The sequence below is a fragment of the Oreochromis niloticus genome, linkage group LG14, assembly GCF_001858045.2.
Source record: "Oreochromis niloticus isolate F11D_XX linkage group LG14, O_niloticus_UMD_NMBU, whole genome shotgun sequence".
Lineage (NCBI taxonomy): Eukaryota > Metazoa > Chordata > Actinopteri > Cichliformes > Cichlidae > Oreochromis > Oreochromis niloticus.
The window spans coordinates 4,797,147-4,815,459 of NC_031979.2; the positions used below are offsets into that span (position 1 = coordinate 4,797,147).

At 40.1% G+C, this 18,313-nt stretch overlaps 1 protein-coding gene across 7 annotated transcripts in view; it reads right to left on the reverse strand.

Annotated features, from left to right (window-relative positions):
• fat3a (FAT atypical cadherin 3a) overlaps nucleotides 1-18,313 on the reverse strand; it is a 183,660-nt gene that overhangs the window by 91,861 nt on the left and 73,486 nt on the right. For 4 of the 7 annotated variants that reach the window (XM_025897979.1, XM_025897977.1, XM_025897976.1 and 1 more), the window contains exons 4-8: nucleotides 15,620-15,681; nucleotides 12,245-12,559; nucleotides 9,710-9,920; nucleotides 7,535-7,603; nucleotides 2,725-2,864 (exon numbers count right to left, since the gene is read on the reverse strand). In XM_025897979.1, the coding sequence (XP_025753764.1) occupies nucleotides 2,725-2,864; nucleotides 7,535-7,603; nucleotides 9,710-9,920; nucleotides 12,245-12,559; nucleotides 15,620-15,681 (797 nt within the window). The remainder of the gene's footprint in view (nucleotides 1-2,724; nucleotides 2,865-7,534; nucleotides 7,604-9,709; nucleotides 9,921-12,244; nucleotides 12,560-15,619; nucleotides 15,682-18,313) is intronic. The other 3 variants (XM_013267033.3, XM_025897978.1, XM_019345095.2) reach the window with 1 other exon arrangement.

The window sequence follows — 18,313 nt, forward strand, 5'->3', positions numbered from 1 at the left end:
TAGAGAACTCATGCTCAGGGACACGTTTTCTAGTTGACTCCGGCTCCCAGAAGAGCCTCAGGAATGCTCATGTTGTCTTTGCATACCTCACAATGGTATATTATTTAATTTTTTTTTTTAAAAATTGGAGATTTCCCGCGTACCACCAGGGAGAGTGTAGCACACTTTGAGAAAGACTGTATTAGAGCTATTTCTTATATTTTATAAACGTTGTAAGAGATTGTATTATATAATTTATTCAGTCTGTTACTGTTATTGTCTTGGAGCAACTGTAACCCACATAATTTCCTCAGGTATTATTAAAGTATTCTGATTCTGACCCCTGTTTCTGCCTGTAGTACTGACCGTTGTATGTGAAATATATGGAATGAAGACAAAGTTCCTAATGCAAACACATTTGATTGGTGCTAAGTGTGGTCCTGTTGCTGAGGTTGGGGTCATCCTGTAATCTCTTAAAAACTACCTCCACTGCTTTAGTGACTGGAACACAAGTGAAGAGAGATGTAACATCATACGAGACCATTGTTTCATCCGCCTCCATGATGACATCGCTCACCCTTCTCAACAAAATCCAAGGTGTTCTGGATGTGGTGTTTAGAGCTGCCTACCAATGGGTTGAGGATCGAAACTAGAAACTTTGAGATGTTATAGATGACCGAGTTGAGCATACAGCTGGTCTTAAAGGTACAAACTGTTTATTAGCAAGAGAAGCCTACAGAGAGTCTATGGTGCTCCTCTTGGGAAAGTAAATGTGTTTGACACAACAAAGCATTCAGACCACGATTCTTTGGCTGTGGTCTGAAGGGGTGTTGCACCAAGAACCTCCTTGGGATTGGTTTGGTCGATAGAAAATTGTTGCAGTTACCTGTAGTTTGCATGGAAGATGCTGATTTGTCCACAAGTAATTACCATTTACACTATGAGCTTAAGTACCCGGGCCTCCACCAGACATTCCTAGTCTGTTTTCCAGGTATATCTGGCATTCTTCCCAGCCTACTGACCCAACTCACCACTAGATAGTGATGAGTTGACAGCTCCTTCTCTTTATCCAAATGTCCAAAACAAATGACCTCAGATCAGATAATATATAAAAAATAAAAAAAAATCACTGACATTTGGCATAAGGTGCTATGATACCAAGTACACCAGTGGTCCCAAACCTTTTTTGCACCACAGACCGGTTTATGCCCGACAATATTTTCACGGACCGGCCTTTAAGGTGTCGCGGATAAATACAACAAAATAAAACTAGTACCGGTACTGAAAAAAAGAAGATTTATTCATAACACACGTGAAAAGACCCAGGAAAACCGAGTTAACGATAAAAACGATAACAAAATAAGGCTGAAAACCAATAAAAACCCTGAAAAACATACATTTCACACCTGAGCCTCAACTCTCGCGCCCCAATACCAAACGACTCTCGGACCGGTACCGGTCCGAGGCCCGGGGGTTGGGGACCGCTGAAGTACACCACTTTCGAACATGGTGTTTTTTATGGCCAACCCATACCTATGACGGAAGTCCAATAAAAAAACACTACACTGGTTTATCAAGCTATTCCTCCCAAGCACACCTTTCCAGCTCCATGTTTGCACACATGAGCGAAGAAATCTCTTGGGAGAACTATGAATTCCCCAGGCAGAACCCCTTTCAAGACTCTAACTAAAGACTCAAAGAAGGCTGGGAATTCTGAACTATTGTTCTGGGCATGCACAGAGGTAATGTGATGGTGGTCTTTAGCCAGGGACTTGTGAGTGTCCTCACACCCACACAGCTACTCTCACCACAGGCCACTCCAGAAAAGGATACAGTCCAGCCATTCTCCAGGAGTATGGTTCCAGAACACTTGCTATACACTGAGGTATATTTATTCGGTAGCACTCCACGTCCTGCACTTGCTCAGATTCCTTCCCCACCAGTGAGGTGATGTTCCACATCCCAAAAAACTAATCTATTACTGAGGATCCACAGGCCCAGGGCTCCACTTTCGTCTACCACCCTGCCTAAGGAGTCTATTGTAATCCAAATGTCAGAATTATTATGGAAGGTATTTCTAAATAAGGGGACCAGTCTGAATAGAAACACTAATTGTTCTTTTCATTCCTATCCTCTGCAAACCCAGTGGAGTGGTAAAATAAAGTTCTTACAACTTACACTTCTTGTCATTACAAAAATGATGGGAGTGGAAACTGGTGACATAATCACAACCTCTAACCTACTGGTTTGTGTTACTGGACATTTCTGGTAAATGGATTGGTTCTTATATAGCATTTTTCTACTCTACTGGAGCATTCCAAGCACTTTATAAAACATGTTTCTTTCACCCATTCATACCCATTAATACAAGCACTTTTTTCTCTGCTTTTTCTACCTAAATGCTATCTAACTTTTTTTGTTTGTTTTTTCTATCTAACATTCATACACATTTACAGTCCTGCTCTATCTCCTGAGCTGCAGCCACCCCAATGTATCACACAATCTTTCTGTTCCATGAATTTACATATAATTAATTTAGCTGAATTATTTTCATGTCCGTAAACATGCTTTTTTATCTATCTGGTCATATGTACCAATTCCTATCCGGTGAATATTTTCCAATTTTAAAAGGCAATAAAGTCCACATTTTGAAATTTTTTTCACGTTTTGCTACAAAACTGTGCTACAAAATCAGTTGAAATGTACCAAACTGTAGGCAATGCTGAAATAAAGGAAAAGTGGTACCTGGGTATGTGCAGTGCTGGTGCCATCTGTAGCCTGCACTGTCATGTTGTAGAAGGAGCACTGTTCAGCATCAAGAGGTTTGGCAATGATGATGGTGCCCACAGTCTTCACTACATCAAACACACTGTCACTGTTCCCACCTGCACCACAGCACAAATGTCAAGCAAGAAAGGATGGCCAAAAAATGCAGATCATACCTACTTTGAATGCACACGAGATGAATATGTGAATAAACACAAAAACCACACAATTTTATTTTGTGGATCAGTGGGTTCCAGTCATGTAAAACATGCGCTACTGAGTCCTGAAATGCATGAATTGTTTTTTCTGGGGGTTTTTTGTACAATCTTAATCTGTAAATTAACTAGTGCAGTGTTGGGATAAGGGAAGAGAACATGACTGGAGACCATTGCCTAAGAGTTTGTGATAGTGCAGAGGAGGAAAGGATGGCTGCTGACAGGTTTAAGCTCTTCCATCACACACATACACACATCACAAACTCCTATACACCACAGATTACATACAATAATATATAATATACAGCATATGCTATAAAATGCCAATGTGAAGCAGAAATCACAGAAACACAATAAAGCAACAAGCAAAAACACTTTCCATGCTGGTAGTACCCCTCCCTTTCGCTTAGAGTGTGCTGCAGCTTGAATGTGTCATTGCAAAATTTTCTCACCTATTTTTGTTTTTGGCTATTTTTCCTAGTTTTTGTTTGCTTTGTGAAGTTGGTGTTTGCACAATGGACTCAGGTGTTGGGAAATGGGGGCAGCTGACTTGCAATCATGCCATGAAGCTGGTTCTGGCTGTCAGCTCCTCAGTGGGAGATTATAACCCGCCTGTGGGTGAGTTGGTTGGGTATGGAGGTATGGAATCAATCCTCCGAATGACTAATGCAGTGGCGATGTTTCTGGACGGCATAAACTGTATCAAGTTGTTGACAGTGGTGGAGTGATTAAAGACACCCTCACTCCTGTTCTCTCTCTGGTTAATCCTACTTAGTCACCATCCTGCTCCATTCATCAAGAATGAAGTGTTAGTTTAATAGGAGACTAGATAACTCTTCCTCTATTTAACTATTTTACCACAAAGAGATAAAAAGTGTAATCAAAATTATTGATGTTACATCAGAAGGAACATCTCACTCAGTCTGGGGAGAGTGAGGGAGATGGCAGTGGCACTGCTGTCACATTCTCTTGCCTCAGTGGCAAAAAGACTGGCAGAGTGGCTGGATTCTAAGGAAGGTTTGCTAGTCCTCAGGCCATCCCTCCATTGTGCAAACAGCCAGATTAAAATAGAAGAAATGGCACAAATAACAATCAAATTGCAATCCAAAGAGAGAAAATGATGAAGAGAAAGGTGAACAGTATTAATTAGTATTATATTAAACGCTTATAATTTGTTGACAGATGTATTTATTTAATTCTCATTTTTAATAATTATGATGTGTATTGAATGACCCTCAGCTTTGTTCATTTGTTGTATATTGTCTCTTTTACCCCAAGAAGGGGTTAAATGGGAATGAAAAATAGATTTAAAAAACGAGTAAAGTCAGAACAATAGCAAGCCGGTGGTGAACGGGTGAATGTAGGTATGAAGAGGCTAAGCAAAAGACCAGTGGGAAAAAAGAAAGGAATGGAGAGATGCAGGTATGACAAAGAAATAGATGGGACAGAGTAGCTGAATCTGTGTTGGGGGAAAGGGAGGAGTATCATTCTAGTATTCTAGTTTTTTGTTGTTATTGTTTATTTATCAAATTAATTCAATTTATATAGTGCCAAATCACAAAAACAGTCACCTCAAGGTGCTTTATATGGCAAGGAAAAGGATCTTAGAATAATACAGTTATATAATACAATCAGAAAACCCCTATGGACAAGCACTTTGCCATCAGCCATTAGAAATGGCTCACCTTTAGTTCACTCCAGTTAGTATTAATGGCCAAATGAAGCTTTATGGAGCATTGAAGCCTATATTGAAAAAAGGGTTAATTACTCAAAGCTTTTCACCACAGTCCTCTTTTGTGGCATCTGGTGGCCCAAAATATGAAGAACAGCTTAAATCTACAATTTAAAATGAACTGCTTCATTATGATTCCCCACTCTATACAGCTGAGTTGACAGCTTCTGTTCATGTGACAATTCTGTCTGGTATCAGGCTACCATTGTGGTGCATTGAAGATGTCTTGATGCTCGCTCAATCATCCAGGTAAGTAAATCCCAAAAGGCTGATTCTGTTTATCTGGACGTAGCATTTTCAGTGGGAAAAACATTTCGTCACTCATCCAAGTGACTTCTTCAGTCTCAGCTGACTGCTGGTTTCCCCAACCTTATAAACAGTACATTGCATAATGACTGAATTCAATTCAATTCAATTTTATTTATATAGCGCCAAATCACAACAAAAGTCGCCTTAAGGCGCTTTATATTGTACAGTACACTGAAACTAGCCCACTGACGCAACAATGGGCTGGGAGGTACGTTCCTTTTATCTGGAGGTAAAAGTGATTATGAACTTGTAAAATAAAAACATAAGGTATGTAAGATTATTCTATATGGTTTTCATTTAGAAAGAGGCAGAATGCCTTCTGACTTGCTCCCTGTCTCTCCCTGTTGTACACTGGTTCAAAAATCCCCACCAAAAAACCACAAATCCAAAAATAATTCACTTCCTTCCTTCATTCACTTCCTGCTTCCCCAGGTCTCTCTCAAAGCTTCACTATGCCAAAAGACTCATAGTGAAGTTTGCAGATGACACAGCAATGGTGGGATTTATCACTAATGGGCACAAGCAAGCCTATTGGCAGGAGGTGAACATACTGGGACTTTGGTGTAAGAACAAACAACCAAATCCTTAAGAAAACTAAGGCAAGAACTGTTGATTTTGGAAAGAAAATCAACAGTGTACCGCACTGTGAGCTAAACTGTGCTGAACTGCCACATCTCTGAATAGACAAAACTGACATTCTGCACTTTTAGTGGACTTATTAACTAAGCCATTAATATTTAATAGGTCATTTATTTATTTAATAGGTTTTTATTTATACAAAGTTATTGTTTTCTTATTATTCTATCATTTTTTAAAGATTTTTCAAGATCTGAGTAACTTTATCTCATTCTGCCATATTTTTCATGATGAATGACAATAAAGAAGTTTGAACCTTGAAATTTTCTTGATTCCTAGAGGACCGTGTCAAATATTTTGGTCAGTCTCATTAGCCAAAGTAAGGCTCTGATCATGGATAGTGGGCTGCAGAGTACAATTTAACCTGGTTAGCTCACCTGAAAAAAGGTTGATTTAAATACCCTGATATTTTTTAGGCAATCAAGCAAACATAAAAAATGGGGGGGGGGGGGTTGTAAAATATAAGTGAGATTGAAAAATTCAAAAATGTCCATTTAGGAGTTTAAAATACACTCTAAAAGACTGTCAGTCCAATTTACTACTGGAACATGCTACATCCCACACAGTCCAAAAACATGCAAACTACTTGCTGAGCAGTGTTACATCTGTGAAAAGACACAAGCAAACTGGAACCTGAGAATGTTCACTATCAATGTGAAAGTTGCATATTTTCAAGAACGTTGCAGCATTAAGACACAACTTTTACTTTGAATATTTCTGTTTCCAGCTAATCACATTTTTTTTTAATCTCACGTACACATTATTCTACTTTTTGGGGGGGGCTTTTAGCCTCTGCAAACAGGAAAGGAAAGTGGGGAGAGAGAGAGGGGGGAAGACATGCAGCAAAGGGCCACAGGTCTGACTCAAACCTGAGCCTATTGCTCTCCAGCCATACGGCATATGGGCGCCTGCTTACCCACTGAACTAAACCGCCACCCCATCACACTTTTTCAAGATTCACAACCACAGAGTAAGTAAGTAAACCACAGATGACTGTGGTAATTTGCTAGTGTTCAAAGCAATCAAAATAATTTTTTGGTGCAAGTTTCAACCAATTTCACCTACAAACTGGTGGCAGTCTCCAGCAACCACTCACCTCTGTTAGGGAGCACACATTTTTAACTGCACAACCTGTTGTTGTCAAGGGTTGCCAACTGGTCTCTAGACCTGTGTGACTGAGACCTTAGGGAAATTTTAATTTCATTTGCTGGCTGTGAGATGATTTGACGTAATAAGTGCTTTTTTTGTTGTGAGATGGATTCATGCAATTTTTAGTAAAGGATGTTTAGGTTCACCTCTGCCTGCTAGACACTGGGGGTTTGGTGCTCTTGCTTTATGTAGACTGCTAGAAGTTTTGCATTTCCGACAGCACCATTCTGACTCAGTGCTGCTGTTCAAGAGTCAACTCCAGCCATTAGTTTAGCTAACAGGCCAGCACAGAATGGAAGATCTGAATGCATATGTAAGCCTGCATTTGAAAAGGGATTCATGAAGGCATATGTTAATTTCATAAGGAACTGTGTAAAGCTGTTGCTAACAGCAGGTCATTAGACAGAACTTCTGCTGGGGTGACCTATCATTGTTATAGATACAAAAATTGCATTGTTTTACTAAACCTGCATCCCTTCAACTAACCTTGGCTACAACAGTCCATCCATCTCTCTTTCTCTGCCTCACACATACACCGATAGATACACATACACACGTGCACACACTCGAAAAAACCAGCCACATCCAACTAATCAGTTATAGCACATGCACCACAAGCACAGATGACATGCAGAGAGGTGCATCATTGGTGCAAAAAACAAAATAAAATAATAAGGGAAAATGACAGAAAAATAAAGAAAATAGGGTATTGAGAAGGCAGATAATAGCAGTAGTGGAAGGGAGATACCTTCTGAGGAACAGTTCCTGCCACAAGTGCTCTGCAGAATATAGAACATCTCACGGAAAGACCTGGGACCTTATGAGCATGAAGCATTGAGAAGAGACAGGAAAGATGAGGTGAGACAGAAAGGTCAGAGAGCCTCCAGGGGGAGGACAAAAAGAAAGGAGAATAACTATCTAAGTTTATACAGTGCTGTGCAAAAGTATTTGCCTTTATCCTGATTCCTTATTCTTTTGCATATTTGTCACTAAATGATGATTGCATTTATTGAGGCCATCAGAATCAGAATACTTTATTAATCCATAATGAAATTATATGGCACCCAAACCTACCTGGCTCTGTGTGAAAAACTAATTGCCTCCCTTGTTAAATCATGAATTAACTATCATTAACCACAGTGTGGCGGGGCATGGTTTATGGTATGGCTGCAGGGGAGGCTGACGCACCGGAGCTCCATCAGTTCATCACGCCTCCCATGCATAAGACATGCTGGGACCTGAGGTTGAGGTTGTTGTGTGGGGTGTAGCTGAAAAGCTGCAACAGACTGTTGTGAGAACAGCAACTGAATAAAAAGTGCTAAAAAGAGCAAACTATGTGGTCAGGTCCGACATTCCTGTGCCACACTGAGTTCAGTTTCACTAGACACACTCAGGTCTGATTACTGATGTATCAAGCACAGAAGTTAAACAGAACCTGTCCAACAAAGTGATGTACGGTAAGGTCTCAAGTAGCAACACATCATACCACTATCTGAAGAAACAGTTGAGAATAAAGCCATTGACATCTATCAGTCTGAAAATAGTTACAAAGCAAATTGTAAGGCTTTTAACCCAGTCTCTGTCTGATATTAACATGTATTTTGATGACCTAAGTGTGACAAATATGGGGATAAAAGAAATTAAGGGCAAATAGAGATGAGGGATAGGATATCTTGTGATGCTGGTGATAGCATCACTAAGGGGGCAAATTTCACTAGCAGACTGACTAGAGCTGAGCAGGGGTTTTCCTCTTCCTAGCTGAAAGGTTTACTGGATGATCACTTGGGGCAAAATTGTATACTTTATGCGTGTAGTTTATCCATCAGAAAATGCATTTTTGCTTGAAGTTAGTGAAGTTAAAATAATGTACATTGAAAATAACATAAAGTGCAGTTGTTTTTAATTGCATCATCAGCTGGGATTCCTGGTCTGTGTCTTCCGCCAAACTTACAAGTGATGATCACATACACTACATTGTCTTTCAGTTGACTTACCTGTGCTGCTCTAATGCTAAATATTCTGATTACGTTTTATCCTCTTTTCTTAAAAATAAAATGTTTACCTTTTTCATATTGTTTCCTAAATAACTAAAACACATTTTTTTAAGTTTCAGACTATGAGAAACCATCATTACACACAAATGAAGTGAGAAAAATGTCTTTGAAGTGAGAGTGACATGGACAGAAAATGGAGAAAAAAATACAAAGACAGGCAGAGCTAAGGAGAGCCAGAAGCACAAGTCAGAAGGTATCTCCAGGTTAATGCACACTGACTAAAAAAAAGTGTATTGTGGGAATGTCTGTCATCCCCTGTCCCATTTATCTATATATTTTGGGCTGATTGGAGCCAACAATACATCACAGCTGGAGACCTGTCAGAGTACAAATACTGTCTTTTTTTGTTTGTTCTTTTAAATACATTACTCACTCTCTAAAGTCTAATTGTTTTTGATCTGGTAATTTGCTTGCTTCTGACACAATGCGGGTTGTTACTGCAATGAACTTGGCTAAACTGTTTATTAATTAACACAGTTTTGGTTGATCACTCCCCTCCAGTTGACACTCCAGTTGAGTTTTTTGTGATAACACCATAATATTAAATTGCCCTGCTTAGTAAATATAGCTGTGAATACTTTAATGAAACAATCCTTTTTTTTTTAAATAAAGAGAGAAAAATAAACAAATGTACCTAGTTTCAGTTTGATCCTTAATTCATATTAGACTACCAACAGATTACTTGAATTGGGATCTGAGAAGCTGTCACTATGGTACTGGGATGGGGAGAGCATACCATGCAGGCCACCGTGTCTGAGCTATACCTCATTTATACCAACACAACATGCACAAACCTGAGCACACCCTTCCTTACACAACAAAACCCTCAAGTGGTTTACGAAGCATACTCCATTACAGGGGCATTTTACCTGTGATGTCAAACCACAAAGGGGTGGAGCTCTGCTGCACAGATACCACACCCACAATCTCAGCCACCCTGTCATTCTCCATCACAGTGAAATTGTAGAATGGTTCATCAAAAATCAGCGGTAGAGTGAGACCAGGTGGTCGGCGGATCCACTCGATGTGCAGTCGCGCTGTGGAGGATTTCTGAGGACGCCCATTGTCTGTTGCTTTGATCTGAACATGGAGGTAAAGAAAGGCAAAGGGTCTTTTGCAGACTAAAAATATTTCCATATGCTATGATACAATAAACCCCACAACTATATCACACCATTCTTGAAGTCCACAGTATTCACCACTTTAAATGTTAACGTGTTTGGTGTTTTTGATTTTTAACTGGCATCAAATACAGACCTTCCACAAGTTGAAAACTTAGATTTTCTTATTTGTTTTGGTATGCTGGTTGATTATTTCTTCATTGTAACAACGCTTCTTGCCATGGTCACAATAAACAGGCATCGGAAAGCATATTTATTTCCCCTTGCCACATTTGTAAGGAAAATGCATTTGTGGGTTTAGGAGCAGAGTTGAGTATATGGGTTGTGCCCTTGAAAAACTTTACAAATCATTTCTGTCACATCCAAACAGCTTTTTCTGCTATCGACTTGTTTGTCACTGTTTGGCATTGTTTATTAGATTAAATGATTGAAGTCTGAAGAAACCATACATATTGGCAATTTAACAATTTATTCATGGGGACTCAGTAGCATGTAGAAAAACCACACACAGCCACAAGAGCCTGGCACCTCATTCTCATGCTGGCCACACACTGCTGTGAGATAGCATCCCATTCTTCAATCAGCATTTTTCCCTAGCCATCCAGTGTGGTTGGGTTGGTAACTCTGGCAGAGCATGCCCAAGATGATTCCACAAGTGTTCAGTGGGGTTGAGATCAAGACTGCAGGGAGGCCTTTCCATCTTCTCCACTCCCAAATAATGGAGGTAGTCTCTGACAAACCCTGCTCCGTTGGGGAGTTCAGTTCCAGAGTGTAGATATATGGGATTGCCACTGGCTGCAGAATCTCATCTTCTCTCTCTGAGTTTTCCTCCAGTATTGAGAAGCCTTCTTTTTCTAGTGAAGGAGATGCCACCCCACACATCACACTGCCTCCACCAAAAGATGTTACCCTATGACTGCAGCAATTGGGATAGTATTCTTTGCGTCTTCTCCACACTTTGATACTATGATCCAACTGCCATAGGCAGAATCTGGACTCAGCGCTGCATATAACATTCTTTCACATGTTCAGCTTCCAGTGCAGATGTTGATGACATGACGCCAGACAGACCTGACAGTGAAGGGCAGTCATGACAGGCATCCTGACAGCCCTATGAGACCAGAGATTACTGTGCACAATCTGTTCTGAATTGTCTGGGTAGAAAACCATCAGCCATTTCATCTTGAAAACCTTGATCGCAAATTTGTAGAAGACACCCTACGGTTCCTAAGTGCTGACAGGGTAACGAAACACCCTGTCAGCACACCCTTTGTTGTGGTGCTGCAACTTGGTTTTGTGGAACACAGTCAAATATAGCATGCTTGGAGCAGGTGTCAAGTCATCAGAATAAACTTTATTAATCTCTAAGAAAATTATGTAAAAAGCAGAAGCAACTAAAACTGGCAGCATGTCGGTTGACGCATGCGAGCAACTGATCTGTGATCAGTTGTGCAACTATACACTGCAACTGTGTGGAACTATAGCAGGGCCCATGCAGGCCCAATCAGGCACCTGATTATCAGCATGTGGAATACAAGAAGCTCAAAACAAAAGTAAATAGCAGAATTAACTGTTTGGCATTGGGAGATAAGATTTGGCAAGTCTTTCACATTCATATTCAGTTTTTCACTTAAATATTCATTATTTAAAGGAAAATAAACAGGATTTCCAATGGTATAAGAAATATTGTCAAGAAGCACTATTACAACAAAGAAATAATCGAACAAACATAAAATTTCCTACGTTCCTAAGTTTAGAAGACTGTGTCAAACATTTTGGTGTATATAAGCTATAAAAATTTTATAAAGTTTATAAATATACTAAATATAAATTGCTAAATATAAAAATGGTAACAATAAGATAAATATTAGCTTCAACCAGTTCCTGCTGTAGGGTTAGTTTGATCAGAAGTACTTTTGAGACAGTTTTGAGCTATTCTTTTGTCAGAAGCGAAGATAACAAAACTAAAATCAGTGTGCATCAATTAAATAAGCACCAAACTCTGTTATTTTGAGTGCCGTTCAGGCAACCTTAACGATGAAGAAATATATCTTTAAAGAGCATTTCCTAAAATCAAGATCATCAAGAAAAACAAAAGTAAACACACATAGAATCTTTGACACACATTCCCTAGATTCAGAGAATATGTTCTCCAGATCCAAAAGGTCCTTCACAGCAAAGACTAAACGATTAATTTATGATTTGGAGTTTAGAAAATACAACTTAAATGTTCTTGAACTCACAGAGCAGACATGTTTAATAAATTAAAAAAAAAATCCATACCGTCAGGATGTCGTAGCTCCCTGCACTGAAGGCCTTGCGTGAAGATACCACTGCTGTCTTGGGGTCGATGAAGAACTTCCCATCCTCATTGCCATCCACAATGCTGTAGGAGAGGTCACAGTTTGGCCCATCATCACGGTCATAGGCAAACACCCGATAGATTGGTTCTCCCTTCTTTCTACGCTCCCTCTCTGGAAGTTTGACTTGATACACCTTCTCAGGAAATATGGGCTTGTTGTCGTTTTCATCCAGGACTTGAACTATCACCCAAACAGTACTTTGCTTGGGATTAGGGCCACCATCTGACACCAACACCTGTATGGGCAGAAAGGCTTGTTCAAAAATATATACAGTGTTCCTAATCACAAACTTGATCTTTCATGACACATAAGCAACCATGCTGTTCTAGTAGAGATTGTCCCTCAAACATTTATTACAAAGTGCAGTTTTATGAGACCAATAGTTAGTTTTAAAATTAAGTGATTGCCAGAGTGAAATTTAGAAGAGGTCCAAACAATGCTTAGATAAAGCAAACAATGCTTAGATAAAGCATTGTTGGGACAAAATATCTAATATGCAGTCATTATTACATAGTTTGAAATATTTACAAAGAACAACCCAAATTTTTCGTTCTTGGCTTCTAATCAAACATCCTGACTCACTATACTGCACTTTGTGCAGGCAAGTACGTAGAGCAGGTGCAATCTAGCAGAACAGAAATAGCGCTAAACAGTCTACTGAAGATGTTATCGCCATAGCAACTCCTCTTCAGCTATCAGGATAGTGCTCAGTGAATAATCTGGTATTGCAGACCAAAGAGCTGATATGGACTACAGGACAAAGCATTACTCACACCAAGCCACACTCATTATTATGGGTAGCATTTCAATTACAATTTAAGGAGCTCCAGTTAGGGAAAATTGTCCTCAAACAAAGGTTGAGAAAATCCTAAAGTTCCATGTGTATTTTAACTCAATGCAATACATTTTGAAGTAGGCTAACAGTCAACAACTGGATGTCAGTGAAAGAAAGAACATACAATTCAATAGTGTAATTCTCATACCCTTACTGGACGTAACATCACAATGTGATGATAACCATCGAGTCTACTAAGGAGATGGTGCTGGACCCCCAAGCAGTAGGAGACCACAACCCAGTGCTTATCCATAATGAAAAAATCAATCATATTAAATCCTAAATTTATCTTGGGATTCAACTTGATTATCTATTCAGTTGCAATGACCATGATGTGTTCTCGTTTTGTTTTTTGTTTTTTGTTTTTTGTTTGTTTGTTAGTTTGTTTTTTTGTTTTTAACACAGACTAAAGGTGTTTGAAAAAGAGAAAAAAAAATTGACTTCACTTGACATAATCAGAAAATTCTATCAGGCTGTACTGGAAAGCATCATAGGGTGTGGCATATCATCATGGTATGGCAATCCCTCTGTGCATGCAAAATCTAATCTGCTGTGTCTGGTGCGGTCTGCCATGAAGGTGACTGGGAGGACTGAAAATCTTTCCCACCCCTCCATTTATGACCAGTCGGTAATCAGACAGGCCCAGAGGGTTCTGTCAGACGCACTGCATGTCCTTCATATGGGCTCTTGCCTTCCAGCAGAGGATATAGAGTCCCAAAATACAGGCTGAATTGCCTTAAGAATTCATTTGTTCCAACATCAATCACGCTTTTAAATTACAGGTTTTAAAAATATTAATTTTTAATTTAACGATAATGCAATTTGTGGCAGCACAGTGGCGCAGAGATTAGCACTGTTGCCTCACAACAAGACGGTCCTTCCTTTGGTGTCAATTCCACCATCAGCCCGGTGTCATTCAGTGTGGAGTTTGGATGTTCTCCCTGCGTTTGCGTGGGTTCTCTCCAGGTACTCTGGCTTATTCCTACAGTCCAAGCACTCTCCACGACACCGCGTGTCCACACATCACCCGTCAAACTGTCGCTCTCCTGCAAAACTTCATCACCCACCCACCCACCCTACAGTTCGGACTTCGCACCCAGTGACTACCACCTGTTCGCAAAGTTGAAAGAACATTTGTTCAGAAGGCGATTCTGCAGCAGCGAGCAGGCATGACATGGGCATTGTAAAACTGCCACAGCTTCTACAAAAATTCATCAACCGAAATGGCGATTATGTAGACAAATAGATAAGTCTTCAAGCTTTAAAATGATGTAAATATTATGGGAAATAAACAGTTGTTTGTATTTCTAAAAAAATAAGAGACCTTACTTTTGGGATTGGCCTTGTACTTTCAGCTCTCTCTTTACCACTACAGACCAGTACAGCATCTGCATCACTCCAGCCACAGCCTCAATCAGTCTGTTGATTTCCTGCTCCCCTCTCCCCTCACTTGTAAACAAGACCCCAAGATACTTAAATTCCTCCACTTGGGGCAGCAACTCATCTCTTACCTGGAGTGGGCACTCTATCCTTTTCCAGCTAAAGACCATGACCTCAGACTTAGAGGTGCTTATTCTCATTCCCACCGCATCACACTCAGCTATGAACCACTTCAGTGCAAGCTGGAGTCCAACACCCACTGGAAACAAGTCTGACTTATTGCCATCAATGCAGATCTAGCTCTTGGTTAAATAAGATCCGAATGCCCCGCAGCAACAGGCCAGACAACCCATACTCCAGAGGCACCTCCCACATAATATTCTGACGGAAGAATGCCTTCTCCACGTCCACAAAACACAGGTAGACTGGTTGGGCAAGCTCCCACACATCCTCAGATATCCTCGAGCTGGTAAAAAGCTGTTACAGTGTTCTGTACCCAGGACAAAAACACATTTTTCCTCCTGTATCCAAGGTTCAACTAAGAGATGGACTCTCCTTTCCAGCCCCCTTGTAAGGCTTTCCTGGGGAGACTGAGGAGTGAAACCTCGCCATAGTTTGAGCTCACACGCCGGTCCTCTTCCTTAAAGATGGGAACCACCAAACCAGTCTGCCAATCTAGTGTACCAACAGAGATTTTCATGCGACATTGTAGAGACATGTCAATTAATACAACCCTACAACACTTAGAGCCTTTCATCACCTCAGTTGAAATTGGCACTAACTTCTAGGCAGTCTGACAGTCTTGTTCCATGGCCTCACTAAACTCTTCCCATAACCAAGTTTTTGCTTCAGCCACTGCTCAAGCTGTGTTCCACTTGGCCTGCTGGCACCCATTGGCTGATTTTGAAGTCCTGCAGGCTAATCAAGTCCGACGGACTCTTTTTTCAGCCTGATGGCTCCCTGTCCACCATCTGCTTTGGAGGTTACCACCCTAACTGGCACCAACCACCTTGGAGCCTTGCACCTTGCAGGTGCTGAACATTCATCTCTAAATCTCTAAAGCTACAAATCTTTCCTTACCTCTAAAATATGCTCTGTTTGTTGTTCACGGTCCAGTTTCCTGGAGGTTGTGGTGATCAGACCTGAGAAATAAACAGTAGACAACAATTAAACTATCAAACAAGAATTTAGGAAATGTACAATCTGTTTGCTGATAATTCACTGGAGATAACTTAAAAATTAGTGCTGAGATTTGCCGCGTTAATGCAGTTATGCCATTAATGTCATTTTATACGTTTTGGGTCAACTCTAAAGGGTGGTATGCCTGGTGGTATTCCACCAGATGGCTTATGTGGATCGTCAAAGCAAATTATAGCAGAAGACAGGTCTCCTTCATGCCTACATTATGATACCTGGCTTATCTTCTAGCCCTGATTCCTTCTGTATCAAAACAACTCTCTAATATAGTCATATGCTGTGTCCAAATTCAGGGGTAGCATTTGTGGGCCGCAATTTTGGGCAATTACGTCACAGTGATGCGACGAAGGCTGTCCCAGATTTGAAGGATGGGTCGGGTGTATCCTTGGTGGCCTACCATATCCCATGATTCATTGTGGGTCACACAGCAGAATTTTTCTCATAACAATTGCGGACAAAGCGGGAGGTAATGCAGGAGAGGAATACACTTTTAAAGTATATGAAAATCTGGTGGTACAAAAGTTATATATTTGTAGCAGTTGTGTTGTTAGGCTTTGGGTATTTGCTTATGGTTATTTTTTAATTAAAATAATTTTCGTAAAAATTGCCCTTAAACTAGCTTGTATGGTGGGTCCCGCACTTTTTCATATATTGCTGCTTACCTGCAGCAAATTTAGATTTTTCCGAATTAACCTTTTGGTGATATGTTTTAGGGAACAAAACTCAAACAGCTCAATTTATTAAAATGAGAGGAGAAAATGATCACCTCTTCACTGGGGTGAAGAATTCGGCCATTGTGGCATGGAGGTACAAGAATAAATCAATTTACACATCATATTCATATGAGTACGGTTTTATTAACCCTCATGCTGTACTGAACCTGTGATGTCCAGACGATATTCCTCTTATGTTCTGCTGTGAAAACTTTTGGATTTAGGGATTAACATAGTTGCCATAGTTTTCTCTCTTCTCTTATTGTTTGTGTGTGATCAGGACAATTCTGGAGAAGATGGGCCTGTGGGGGAAAGTCACCTCCTTGGAGGCCAGAAAGAAATGGGGTAACTTAAAAAGAAATACAAAGTATTTATGTGTGTTATCAAGAAGATAATTCTTAAGAACACACGTTAATAAATGTACAATTACTAAGAGTTGTTGTGTTGTATTTATTTGCCTCCTGTCCTAATTTCCTCTCTCCCTAAGGACACTCCAGGGCCAAGCGTAGCAGCGGGTGACCAAAACGAAAGCGATGAGGAAGGGGGACAGCCACCCAGAACAGGGAGAAATAGGAAAAGAGACAGGGATGGTGAGCTACTAGACCTTATCAGAGAGGACATGAGGCAGCAGAGAGAGGCTGAGGACAGGAGAGCGCAAGACAGCAGGGAAAGGATGGACAGACTGTTTTCAATACTTGAAAGATTAGTTCCAAAATGAGTTATGCATTAGGAAATTTATTTATTTGGATATATTTGTTACGTTGTTATATGTGTTGCATTAGTTTTTTTTTAGTTTTATGTCATGAATAAATTAAAACAAACAGTAATTGTCACTGAACTCATTTTATTTACAGGTATTTTTAACATGTATGAACATAACGCTAACGTTGAACAAATTTTAATGGATATTTATATAATGAAAATGAAGTAAATAACAAAAGCAATAAAACAAGAATATTTATAATACATCAACAAAAATCAGGACTGGGATCCTCCTAGTTAAAAAAAACCTAGTAATTCCTAAATGCGTGTAGATTAAAGGAAATTATTTTACCTGGATATGATTGTCTCTGATCAGCTTAAGGTACAAAACATGTCGGCGATGACAATAAAGTTTTTCTAGCTCCTCGAGAATTAAAAATGTACAAAAAATGGAGCGACATTTCTGGGTCCATTGTAAAGTTTTCACGCCGTGGTGCTGGCAACCGGAAAAACGTGGAAGTAAGGGCGGACTTGAATGAAGGCTAGTTCAGTCAGTTCAAACTGTCGGCCAGCTTTGACTTGTTTTGGCTTATGCTTTCATCTTTCCTCTCATTACGGCTATACTTTTCAGTGATCTGTCTATGATATATCTACATGGCAATACAATGACTAATACTTTTAATTATTTTAAAAACTATGAAGAATTTAACTTAAAACTATGAAGAAGTGGACCAAGCACTTGGGAATAATTACAGTCCTGCCTTGACTGCACAGACTGGAGTGTTTTTGAAGCTGCAACTTCCAATTTGAATGAACAAACTGACATCATACATAAGTTTTTGTGTAGACTTGTGTGGGTAGACTAAGACCTTTTGCACATACAAGAATAACAAACCATGGTTCACTCCAATTCTGAAGAAGCTGCGCCAAGGAGGACCAAGGAGGAGACCTACAGCAGCAGGGGCTGGGCCCTGTACAAGCAGGCCAGAAATGAGCTGAGCAAGAAGATCAGGGTAGGAGGAACTAAAGGGAGAAGCTAAAAAACAGCTTCTCAGCCAACAACCCTACACCAGTTTGCAGAGGCCTGCAGCACATCCCCAGCTACAGGAGTCCATCCCAGCACCCTGAAGAGAAGCCAAATAGCTAACATCCTTGACACCTT